This window comes from Melanotaenia boesemani, chromosome 9 (genome assembly GCF_017639745.1).
Source record: "Melanotaenia boesemani isolate fMelBoe1 chromosome 9, fMelBoe1.pri, whole genome shotgun sequence".
Taxonomy (NCBI): domain Eukaryota; kingdom Metazoa; phylum Chordata; class Actinopteri; order Atheriniformes; family Melanotaeniidae; genus Melanotaenia; species Melanotaenia boesemani.
In genome coordinates, this window is record NC_055690.1 from 37,174,967 (window position 1) to 37,187,356 (window position 12,390).

The 12,390-nt window shown below is 49.9% G+C and overlaps 1 protein-coding gene across 3 annotated transcripts in view; it reads left to right on the plus strand.

Moving 5' to 3' along the window:
* Positions 1-8,975, plus strand: part of LOC121645730 (segment polarity protein dishevelled homolog DVL-3-like) — a 32,959-nt gene extending 23,984 nt beyond the window's left edge. Inside the window, exons 7-15 of one of the 3 annotated variants that reach the window (XM_041994377.1) lie at positions 911-980; positions 2,932-3,071; positions 4,420-4,496; positions 4,577-4,644; positions 4,722-4,802; positions 4,890-5,024; positions 5,205-5,372; positions 7,533-7,688; positions 7,774-8,975. In XM_041994377.1, the coding sequence (XP_041850311.1) occupies positions 911-980; positions 2,932-3,071; positions 4,420-4,496; positions 4,577-4,644; positions 4,722-4,802; positions 4,890-5,024; positions 5,205-5,372; positions 7,533-7,688; positions 7,774-8,018 (1,140 nt within the window). In that variant the 3' untranslated portion in view covers positions 8,019-8,975. Of the gene's footprint in view, positions 1-910; positions 981-2,931; positions 3,072-4,419; positions 4,497-4,576; positions 4,645-4,721; positions 5,062-5,204; positions 5,373-7,532; positions 7,689-7,773 lie in introns of those variants that run through there. The other 2 variants (XM_041994378.1, XM_041994376.1) reach the window with 2 other exon arrangements.
* The last annotated feature ends 3,415 nt before the right edge of the window (positions 8,976-12,390 follow it).

The window sequence follows — 12,390 nt, forward strand, 5'->3', positions numbered from 1 at the left end:
TTCTTACACAAAGCTTTTTATTGTTGTCCTCATTTCTGTCCACACGTCTCTTGTAACCCAAGGGTTGCCGGTTCGATCCTCGGCCAAGTCGAGTTCATGTCGAGGTGTCCTTGGGCAAGACACCGAACCCCTAATTGCTCCTGATGGGTCGTGGTTGAGCGCCTTGCATGGCAGCTTCCGCCATCAGAATGTGTGTGTGAATGGGTGAATGTGATGTATAATGTAAAGCGCTTTGGGTATCATCCCAGGTACAGTAAAGCGCTATATAAATACGGACCATTTACCATTTATCTCCTGCAACTCCTTGTCCACCTGGTTAATAGCGGTGATGGTGTCCGTCTGCACCTGCAGGACTTCCTCTGAGTGTAAATATTTTTTAACAGCAAATAAACTGCTGCCAGTCTCAGGTGTATCTGTACATATTTATTTTCTAGATGAAAACAAAGGAATAAATGAGCCGATCCTCTTCTCTGACACGGCGTTGACAGCATCTCCACCTGCTGCCCTCCTCCACTTTTCTGACCTGGTGATGACCACGCCGTCCACCATGTGGGCGGAGCAAGGCACTCCCTCACGTGCGCCAGAAACAGGCTTCGGACGTGCGTGCGCACTTTTTTAGAAATCTTATAGAAAGATTTTTTGCGCCGCATTTCCTGTTTCCCCTACATATGCCACCTGTAGTCGGCTTTGCTACGCTCAGGTTTAGACATAAGGTCCCAGTACTAACCTGACCAGGATAACCTGTCTAGTATTAAGTTGACCAGGGCTAACTGGTTATAATACATTTTCGGTTCTGGTTCTGTGCACTTCCTGCTGAAACCTTCATGAAATATTTCTGTCCTGACGCTCTGATTGGTCGCCTGATGTTACCGGAACTTCCTGTCACTGACCTGTCCTCCATCTCTGTCAGTCTGTGTCTTTCAGCAGTGTCACTGACTCCACCATGTCCCTCAACATCATCACCGTAACACTCAACATGGGTGAGTACAGACCAGCTCCACACAAATACTGGACCAGGTCCACCTCCAAGACAAGGTTCACCATTAATCAGATCACATTTATCACAGATGTACCAAGGTCTGGTTTAGTCTGGATAAAGTCTGGATGAGGTCTGGATCAGGTATTAATCAGTCTTGTTTAGGTCTGGTTCTGTCTAGTTTACTCTGGATCAGTCTAGACTTGGTTTGCATCAGTCTAGCTCAAGTCTGGTTTAGTCTGACTCAGGTTTGGATCAGGTCTGCATTAGTCTGGATCAGGTCTGGTTCAGTATAGATCAGGTCTGCATCAGTCTAGATCTGTTTAAGGTCAGTTTGGATCAAGTCTGCATCAGTTTGGATAAGATCTGATTCAGTCTGGATCAGGTCCACATCAGTCGGATCCTGTCTGCATCAGTCTGGATCAAGTCTAGATAAGGTCTGAATCGGTCCGGATCAATCTGGTCAAGTCTGGATTAGGATTGGATCAGATCTGTATCAGTCTACATCAGGTCTGGATCAGTCTGGATCCAGTCTGGATCAGATATGGATCAGGTGTGCATCAGTCTGGATAAAGTCTGGATCAGTCTGGATCAGGTTTGCGTCAGTATGTATCAGGGCTGGTTCAATCTGGATCGGGTTCTGGAGCAGTTTGCATCAAGTCTGGATCAGGTCTAAATCGGCCTGGATCAATTTGGTTAAGTCTGGATTAGGACTGGATCAGATCTGTATCAGTCTGCATCAGATCTGGTTCAGTCTAGATCAGGTCCACATCAGTCTGAATAATGTCTGAATAACCTGGATCAGTCTGGATAAGGCCTGATTCAGTCTGGATCAAGACTGGATCAGGTATGGATCAGGTCTACATCAGTATGGATCAGGTTTGGTGCAGTCTGGATCAATTATGGGTCATGTCTGGATCACCTTTGATTCAGGTCTGGTGCAGTCTGTATCAGGTCTGCATATGTCTGGATCAGTCTGGATCAGGTATGGATCAGGTCCACATTAGTCAGATCAGGTCTGCATCAGTCTGGATCAGGTCAGGATCGGTCTGGATCAATCTGGTTAAGTCTGGATTAGGAGTGGATCAGGTCTGTATCAGTCTGCATTAAATCTGGATCAGTCTAGATCAAGTCTGGATCAGATATGGATATGGTCCGCATCAGTCCTGATCAGGTTTGGTGCAGTCTGGATCAAGTCTGGATCAACTTTGATTCAAGTCTGGATCAAGTCTGGATCAACTTTGATTCAAGTCTGGATCAAGTCTGGATCAACTTTAATTCAGGTCTGGAATAATCTGGATCAGGTTTAGTGCAGTCTGGATCAGGTCTAGATCAGGTCTGCATCAGTCTGGATCAGGTCAGGATTGGTCTGGATCAATCTGGTTAAGTCTGGATTAGGAGTGGATCAGGTCTGTATCAGTCTGCATTAAATCTGGATCAGTCTAGATCAAGTCTGGATCAGAAATGGATATGGTCCGCATCAGTCCTGATCAGGTTTGGTACAGTCTGGATCAAGTCTGGATCAAATTTGATTCAGGTCTGGCTCAATCTGGATCAGGTTTGGTGCAGTCTGGATCAGGTCTAGATCAGGTCTGCATCAGTCTGGATCAGGTCTGGATCAGTCTGAATCAATCTGATTGAGTCTGGATTAGGACTGGATCAGATTTGTATGAGTCTGCATCAGGTCTGGTTCAGTCTGGATCAGGTCCAGATAAAATCTGGATCAGGTCTGGATCAGGACTGGATCAGGAGTGGTTCAGTCTGGACGAAGCCTGGATTAGTCTGAATAAAGTCTGGATCAGGTCTGGTTCAGTCCGGTCAGTCTAAATAAAGTCTGGATCAGGTCTGATGATTTTTCTATAATAATCTGAAAATATTTTGATCGCCTGAAAGTCAATTTGTGTTTTTTTCTTGAACCTGGTTTGACTCAGACTGGTTCTTGTTCTGTGTCTCAGAGCGGTACAACTTCCTGGGAATCAGTATTGTTGGTCAGAGTAACGACCGAGGAGACGGAGGGATTTATATCGGCTCCATCATGAAGGGAGGAGCGGTGGCAGCGGACGGACGTATTGAGCCTGGAGACATGCTTCTGCAGGTACTGCTGATGGATCGGAACTCTGGTTCTGGTCCCACAAATCTTTGTCTTCTCATCATGTGAAGCAGAACTTTGTAATTTTTTATTACAAAAAGTCCTAATGATCCAAGTAGACATTCTCATCAGGGATGTTCTGATTGTTCCTGGTTGTTCCTGACATTTCTTGATGGTTCCTGACAGTTGTTGTGGTTCTTAAAGGTCCCTGATGGTTCCTGATAATTCCTGGTGATTGTTGATGGTTCCTAATGCTTCCAGATGATTCTCAACAGTTCTGTATAGTTCCTGACAGGTCCTGGTGGTTTCTGATGCCTTGTTCTGGTTTCTGACAGACCATGGTGTTCCTTGGTGGTTCTTGATAGCCCCACAAGGTTCCTTGTGATTCCTGATGGTCGAAGTGGTCCTTGGTGGTTCATGATAGTCCCTGATAGTTGCTGTTGCACCCAGTTGGGTTCTGATTGTTCTTGACGGTTCCAGGTAGTTCCTGACGGTCCCTGGTGGTTCCTGACGGTCCCTGGTGGTTCCTGACGGTTCCCAATTTTTCCTGGTGGTTCCTGATGGTTCTGGGTGGTTCCAGGTAGTTCCTGACAGTCCCTGGTGGTTCCTGTGGGTTCCTTGTGGTTCCTGACGGTCCCTGGTGGTTCCTGACGGTTCCCAATTTTTCCTGGTGGTTCCTGATGGTTCTGGGTGGTTTCTGATGGTTCTGGGCGGTTCCTGGTGGTTCTTTGTTGTTTCTGATGGTTCCCAACTGTTCCTGTGATTTCTTGATGGTTTATGACAGTTCTTTGTGGTTCCTGGTGGTCCCTGGTAGTCCCTGATGTTCCCAGTTGGTTCCTGATTGTTCCTGCTGGTTCTTTGTGGTTACTGATAGTCCTTGGTGGTCCCTGATAGTTTCTGGTGGTTCATGACTTACCTTGGTAGTCCCTGGTGGTTCTTGATGGTCCCTGAATGTTCCTTGTGGTCCCTGGTTGTCCCTGATGGTTCCCATTGGTTTTTGGTGCTTAATGGTGCTTAATGATGGTGGTTCCTGATTGTCTCTTATGGTTTTCTGGCATTTCTTGATCGTTCATTGTGGTTCCTGACGGTTTCTGGTGGTTCCTGGTGAGCCCTGATGATTCCTAATTATTCCTGCTGGTTCCTGATGTTTCCAGATGGTTCCTGACCTTTCTTGATTGTTCCTGATTGTTTCTGGTTGTTCCTGACAGTCCCTGATGGTTCCTGGGGGTCCCTGATGGTTGCTGGTTTCAAGCTGTTTTTTGCTGATGAAATTGCACCATTATTGAGGACATGAACCTCTGAACCTCTGAGGACAGGTACTTGGACCAATAGTTTTGTTTTTTGTGTCCTTCAGGTAAACAACATCAACTTTGAGAACATGAGTAACGATGATGCCGTCCGAGTCCTGAGAGAGATCGTCCACCAAACAGGGTGAGACATGTTGTTTTCTCCCTGACTGAGGGTTGGATCAGAACCAGGTCTAGCTGAACTGTTTCCGCTGTTTCTTTCAGACCGGTGACATTAACGGTGGCCAAGTGTTGGGATCCAAACCCGCGAGGCTGCTTCACGCTACCCAGAAGTGAGTCCACAACCTTCACCAAACTTTCATGTTTTGGTTTTTCTGCAACCAGCTGAAGTTCTTCTGAAACCCTCCAGGTGAGCCCGTTCGTCCCATCGACCCGGCTGCCTGGGTGTCCCACACCGCCGCCATGACGGGCAGGCTCCCCCCACATTACGGTAACGATCCCACCAGCCTCTGCATCCTCCACCCACCCTTCATCTGTCCCTTAGTCCATCAGTCCTTACTGAGCTGCTGTCTTCCAGGGATCCACGAAGAAAACCACCTGAACATTCACAGCGACATGACGGTGGTCGTCAAGGCGATGGCCAATCCAGAGTCAGGTCTAGAAGTTCGAGACAGGATGTGGCTGAAGATCACCATTCCCAACGCCTTCATCGGTAAGAAGGCCAGATCTGGATCGTTCAACAAAACTAGATCTGAGTCACAGACCCTACAGAAACCCTCTGTCATGTTTCTGTCGGTTCTCCTCAAAAATATCAGAAAAACCTCACCCAGAATCTCAGAAATCCCTCTGAGTTCCTCAAAGACCAGCTTGTAATTGTAGTCCGTCTGTCTAGGTTCAGATGTGGTGGACTGGCTCCACTGCAACCTGGAGGGTTTCACAGACCGCCGCGAAGCTCGAAAGTATGCCGGCAACCTGCTGAAGGCGGGATTCATCCGACACACCGTCAACAAAGTCACATTCTCCGAGCAGTGCTACTACGTCTTTGGAGACCTGTGTGGAGGTACGCACAGGAACCGGTCTACAGTACCAGCTGTGACCACCAGAGGGTGACAGAGACCCAGCATCTGAACCTCACTTTAAACTGACTCAGGTCTGGATCAGGTTTTGATCTGTCTGGATCTGGTTTGAATTGTCTCTGGATTTGATCTGGAGCAGGTCTAGAGCACATCTATATTATGTTCAGATCAGTCTGGATCAGGTCAGGATCATGTTTAGATTAGTCTGGACCAGGAGCTTCATTTATCAACCTGAGCGTAGCAACCTAAACTACAGGCGGCGTCTGCAGCAAACTTCAACTTCCAGATTTATCAAAGCGTGCACACACACGTCCTCCACCTGTTTCTGTTTATAAACCAGAACCAACTCTAAAGTGGCGCAGGTGAGGGACGCCTTGCCCCGCCCACATGGTGGCTATAAATGGTCAGGTGGACGCCTGTAACACATATTCATCACATCATTTCCATGATGGCTCGGGAGGGAAAAAGAGGGAAGAAGAGGAATTTTTCAGGGTGTGAGACAGAGATCCTGATGGAGCACGTTGGAAAAGGTAAAAATGTGTAACTGGTGGACACGGCGTGGACGTTACTGGTGTCAGAAAGACAGAATAGTGGCAGCAGGTGGAGACGCTGTCATCACAGTGTAAGAAGGAAGAACCACCAGAGGAGTCGGAACGTACGGATGGATATCTCAGTCGGTAGAACATCTGTCTGCGATGCGGGAGATCGAAGTTCGATTCCCAGAGTGGAGAAAAGTATCTGCTAAATGACAGTAATGATGCCAGGAATTTGTTTTAATTTATAAAATGAACATGTCCAGAAACATCTGAGACTGGTAGCCGTTTATTTAGTGGTAAATAATGTTTCTTTTAGTTCCTGGGTGGGCGGGGCTCCAGTTGGGTGGGCGGGGCAGAGGGACACCATCACCGCTATTAACCAGGTGGACAAGGAGTTGCAGGAGATAAAGACGTGTGGACAGAAATGAGGACAACAATAAAAAGCTTTGTGTAAGAATAAATAAATAAATCCTCCTCTACGTGTTTCCTAAGCGTTGCATCACTTCTAGACCTCCAGCCTCCAGTCTGGTCCCGCTCTGCTGGGTCTAGGATGAAGGACTGAAGCTACTTTCCGCCTGTTCTTTTACTGGCTGCTACATGCTGGCAGCAGACTGGCTCCTTATTTATCTGGATGGGTTTTATAACATGAAGTTTTGTTCCACAATGACAGAACATGTTTTAGTGGTTGAGCTTCTTATTAACATCATCTCCCTTTTTCCTGGAAATCCTGGTTTTCCCGAGCGTGGCTCTTAGGAGGATAAATATGGAACGTGTCTTTATTCATGTCTGCAAACAGCTTTAAAATCTAACATGTGGTGTGGAAGGTGATAGTGGATTGTGTACAAACGTCTCACATTTCACATCATTTCTTGGTTTTATTCTGGACCGTTGGTGTCGCCGCTTCCTGTTTTTCTAGATTTTGTACATACGCCTGGTCAGAGTTGCCGTGGAGGAAGGAACATTTTCCCGTCAGGTTTGGTTTTATAAATCCTAAAAGGTGACTTTATTTGGCTTACGCCGGTTTTTGTTCCTATGCCGGCTTTAGAAATAAGGCCCCTGATCTAGATAAGGTCTGGATCAAATCTAGATCAAGTCTAGACCAGACTGGAACAGGTTTATATTAATCTGGGCCTTCTCCATTTGTCTGGATCAGGTTTAGGTTTCTCTGGATCAGGTATAGATTAGTCTAAATCAGGTCTAGATCAGTCTAGATGAAGTGTAGATCAGTCTTGATCAGGTCTTCATCAGTCTAGATCAGTCTGGATCAGGTCTAGATAAGTCCTAATCAGTCTAGATCAGTCTGGATCCGGTCTAGATCAGGTCTTGATCAGTCCGGATCAGATCTAGATCAGTCTAGATGAGGTGTAGATCAGGTTTAGATCAATCTGGATTAGGTCTAGATCAGGTCTAGATCAGTTCTAGAACAGTCTAGATCAAGTCTAGATCAGTCTGGATCAGGTTTAGGTCAGGTCTGCTTCCTGTTGGATGTACAAATGTAGGCGGTTCTGAGTTCAGGGACAAGTAGACAGAGACAGGCAAGATGGAGGGCTGGACTTTGTTTCTGGTTCTGATTAGGTCCTGATCTCATATGGTCGATGTTGTCCTCAGATTTGACCGCCATGTCTCTGCTGGTCCATGAAGACGGTTCAGTTCGAGGAGGATCCGACTGCGAGCCGCCAGTCTTCCCCTACCAGTACCCCATCCCTCACCCCTACAGCTCGCCGCTCCCCCTGCCAGCCGGAGGAGGAAGTCACCCCAGTGAAGGTGAGATGTGTCTCCTTTCTGTCTTTATGATGGACGGAGACAGAAACCAGAACCTGAAACCATCACCTCATCTTTTATCAATCAGGAAGCAGCCGCTCGAACTGCAGCCACGATCCAAAGGAGGAAGGAGGAGGAGGGGAAGAATCCGAGCCCACCAATCAGGAGGTCAGCGTAAGCGCCAGCAGCGCCCAGCGACCTCTGACCTCCTTCTCTGGTCTCCATGGTAACAAAGACCACCAGGACTTCTCCTCCATGGAGCCTGACATCTCCCAACAGTCCTTCCGCCTGGCCATGGGAAATCCCAGCGACCTGTTTGTGGATGTCATGTGACCTGGTGGTGAAGATGTCACAGCCATGAACCTGGTTCTGTTTGAAAATCTCACCTTTGGACTGTAACTTTTCCAGAAAGAAGGACCTGAACCCGGTCTTAGCTGGTCCTGATTCCAGAAGCAGCAGGATGGTGTTGGTTATGTTGCCTGAAGGTCCAGAGATGAGCAGACAGAATCGTGACGTTGTTCTGGATTCTGGGTCAGACGTCGTTAAAGGCGGAAGCGGTTCCACATGATGATGGTTCTGTTTCACTGGACTGTCACTCAACAGAACCTCAGCACGAAGACCCGACCCGTTTACAGAGCTGACTCCAGGTGGACCACAATTTTGGTCCAGGAGTACAACGTTCTCTCCAACTACATCATCACAAAATGGTCTGAGAAGAACCACATCGCTTAGTTCTGGTCCTCCTCTGCAGGTGGAGATGGTTCTGTGCTTCGTTCAAGTGCTGTCTGTTCATTCAGGCACTCATGGGCAGAACCAGGAGACCCAGCAGGTTCTAATTCATCAGTGCAGCAGTGAACCAGAACCAGAACCCACTTTTTTCAACATGTGAGCAGGTTGATGCAACGTGGGTCTAAACCAGAACCTGGACTGGATCTGTTGTTCAGCAAAAGGATGTTTATTGTTTTTATTTATAAACACATTTAATCCTTCTAGAACTTCACAGAATTAAAAATCTCAAAGAAACATCTGGGTCCAGTCTTTCTAGAAGAATTCCTCCCAAAGTGGTTCCACACAGGTTCCTCTGGTTCCCTCCAAGCTGAGGGAGATGCTCCTCTGGAGGAATCAGATCTAGCTCTGAGTCTAAAGGTGGAGTTATGGTCGCGTGGCGTCTGCGTCACCGCCGTAGGCTCAACGTGTCGACGGGTACTCGCTTGTGATTGGTCAGTTTGGGATCACGTGCTGCCGGATATCTGGACCTTGTCACTGAATTTGTGTGGTAACCACCGTTTTTCAAAATAACAACCACTGGATCAAGTTGATGAGAAGCTGATCAAATTATTTCTTCGTTTTCTTCCACAAGCTAATAAAGACACTGAACTGTACTGGACGCCATTGTTGTTTTAAAACTGAAAATACCGACCGAACTAAAGAGAACCATCAAAAGAACTCCAACCTGGTGAGTTTACCGGCTGATACCGCCCTGCTGCCACCTTCAGGTTAGGAGGAGAAACTGCAACACGACACCAAAAAGATGCGACACCCTACGCTCGAGTGGAAAGCAAACTCACCAGCGACAGCTACGCCGTAAACTACCGCACGCAGACGCCGCGACAGCTACGCCGTAAACTACCACACGCAGACGCCTCGAAAGCTACGCCTTAAACTACCGCACGCAGACGCCTCGAAAGCTACGCCGTAAACTACCGCACGCAGACGCCTCGAAAGCTACGCCGTAAACTACCGCACGCAGACGCCGCGACAGCTACGCCGTAAACTACCACACGCAGACGCCGCGACAGCTACGCCGTAAACTACCACACGCAGACGCCTCGAAAGCTACGCCGTAAACTACCGCACGCAGACGCCTCGAAAGCTACGCCGTAAACTACCGCACGCAGATGCTGCGACAGCTACGCCGTAAACTACCACACGCAGACGCCTCGAAAGCTACGCCTTAAACTACCGCACGCAGACGCCGCGACAGCTACGCCGTAAACTACCGCACGCAGACGCCTCGAAAGCTACGCCGTAAACTACCGCACGCAGACGCCTCGAAAGCTACGCCGTAAACTACCGCACGCAGACGCCTCGAAAGCTACGCCGTAAACTACCGCACGCAGACTCCGCGAAAGCTACGCCGTAAACTACCGCACGCAGACACCTCGAAAGCTACGCCGTAAACTACCGCACGCAGACGCCTCGAAAGCTACGCCGTAAACTACCGCACGCAGACGCCTCGAAAGCTACGCCTTAAACTACCGCACGCAGACGCCGCGACAGCTACGCCGTAAACTACCGCACGCAGACGCCGCGACAGCTACGCCGTAAACTACCGCACGCAGACGCCTCGAAAGCTACGCCGTAAACTACCGCACGCAGACGCCTCGAAAGCTACGCCTTAAACTACCGCACGCAGACGCCGCGACAGCTACGCCGTAAACTACCGCACGCAGACGCCTCGAAAGCTACGCCGTAAACTACCGCACGCAGACGCCTCGAAAGCTACGCCGTAAACTACCGCACGCAGACGCCTCGAAAGCTACGCCGTAAACTACCGCACTCAGACGCCTCGAAAGCTACGCCGTAAACTACCGCACGCAGACGCCGTGACAGCATAAATCCACCTTAACTGTAACCTCTGTAGAAACCTCTGACTCAGTCCGGGTTCTGTCTCTTTATCTGCCAACTTCTTGCCCAACAGCCATAGTTTCTTCAGAGATGATGTGGGATCCTTGCCGTCTGCAGGTGAATGTTCCTTCCCGCTCTCCACCACTTCGCTCGATAAATATGCGCTGCCATCCCTCCTTGGCTGAAGCCTTTTATAGGGAGGGAGAGCTTAGGGCTCGGAGAGGAGGGAGGAGGCGAAGATTCGTGTGAACGGTATGCAACCGGACCGGCTGGTAAAACCGGGCTGGAGACCAGCCGGTGTGTGACGTCATGCTATACTCCAGATGAAACTACCTTTAGCTTTACACATTTTTTAATTCCTTCAATAGAAATGATGAATTTCAGCTTAATAGCTCTTTAAATTTGGAACAGATGAACAAAAATGTACAAATCCACTGAAAAACAGCTTCAACCTGCAGCTGATGGAAAAAAGAGACTCCTGCACAGGATCCGTCCCACAGCGGGGACTGACAGGAGACAGAGGAGGAGACAGAGGAGGAGGCAGAGGAGGAGACAGAGGAGGAGACAGAGGAGGAGGCAGAGGAGGAGACAGAGGAGGCAGAGGAGGAGGCAGAGGAGGAGACAGAGGAGGAGACAGAGGAGGCAGAGGAGGAGACAGAGGAGGAGGCAGAGGAGGAGACAGAGGAGGAGGCAGAGGAGACAGAGGAGGAGGCAGAGGAGGAGGCAGAGGAGGAGACAGAGGAGGAGGCAGAGGAGGAGGCAGAGGAGGAGACAGAGGAGGCAGAGGAGGAGGCAGAGGAGGAGACAGAGGAGGAGGCAGAGGAGGCAGAGGAGGAGACAGAGGAGGAAGCAGAGGAGACGACAGAGGAGGCAGAGGAGGAGACAGAGGAGGAGGCAGAGGAGGCAGAGGAGGAAGCAGAGGAGAAGACAGAGGAGGCAGAGAAGGAGACAGAGGAGGAGGCAGAGGAGGAGGCAGAGGAGGAGACAGAGGAGGAGGCAGAGGAGGAGACAGAGGAGACAGAGGAGGAGGCAGAGGAGGAGACAGAGGAGTAGGCAGAGGAGGAGACAGAGGAGACAGAGGAGGAGGCAGAGGAGGAGACAGAGGAGGCAGAGGAGGAGACAGAGGAGGAGACAGAGGAGGCAGAGGAGGAGACAGAGGAGGAGGCAGAGGAGGAGACAGAGGAGACAGAGGAGGAGGCAGAGGAGGAGACAGAGGCGGCAGAGGAGGAGACAGAGGAGGCAGAGGAGGAGACAGAGGAGGAGACAGAGGAGACAGAGGAGGAGGCAGAGGAGGAGACAGAGGAGGAGACAGAGGAGACAGAGGAGGAGGCAGAGGAGGAGACAGAGGAGGAGACAGAGGAGGAGGCAGAGGAGGAGGCAGAGGAGGCAGAGGAGGAGACAGAGGAGGCAGAGGAGGAGACAGAGGAGGAGACAGAGGAGGAGGCAGAGGAGGAGACAGAGGAGACAGAGGAGGAGACAGAGGAGGCAGAGGAGGAGACAGAGGAGGAGACAGAGGAGACAGAGGAGGAGGCAGAGGAGGAGACAGAGGAGGAGGCAGAGGAGGAGACAGAGGAGGAGACAGAGGAGGAGACAGAGGAGACAGAGGAGGAGGCAGAGGAGGAGACAGAGGAGGAGACAGAGGAGGAGGCAGAGGAGGAGACAGAGGAGGAGACAGAGGAGACAGAGGAGGAGGCAGAGGAGGAGACAGAGGAGGAGACAGAGGAGGAGGCAGAGGAGGAGACAGAGGAGGAGACAGAGGAGGAGGCAGAGGAGGAGACAGAGGAGGAGGCAGAGGAGACAGAGGAGGAGGCAGAGGAGGAGACAGAGGAGGAGACAGAGGAGGAGGCAGAGGAGGAGACAGAGGAGGAGACAGAGGAGGAGACAGAGGAGGAGGCAGAGTTAAAAAGTTGTTAAAAAGTTGATTTGGTATCAGCCTGTCACTGCCATCGGGACAGAAACCAGATCGATCCAGTTATCGGTTTGTGTCAGACACGGGACTTAACTAGCCGACGCCCCCCCCGCGCCATGCTGGTTGTATCTCGGATGTAAACAAGCAGCACAACGAGCAGTATTTTAG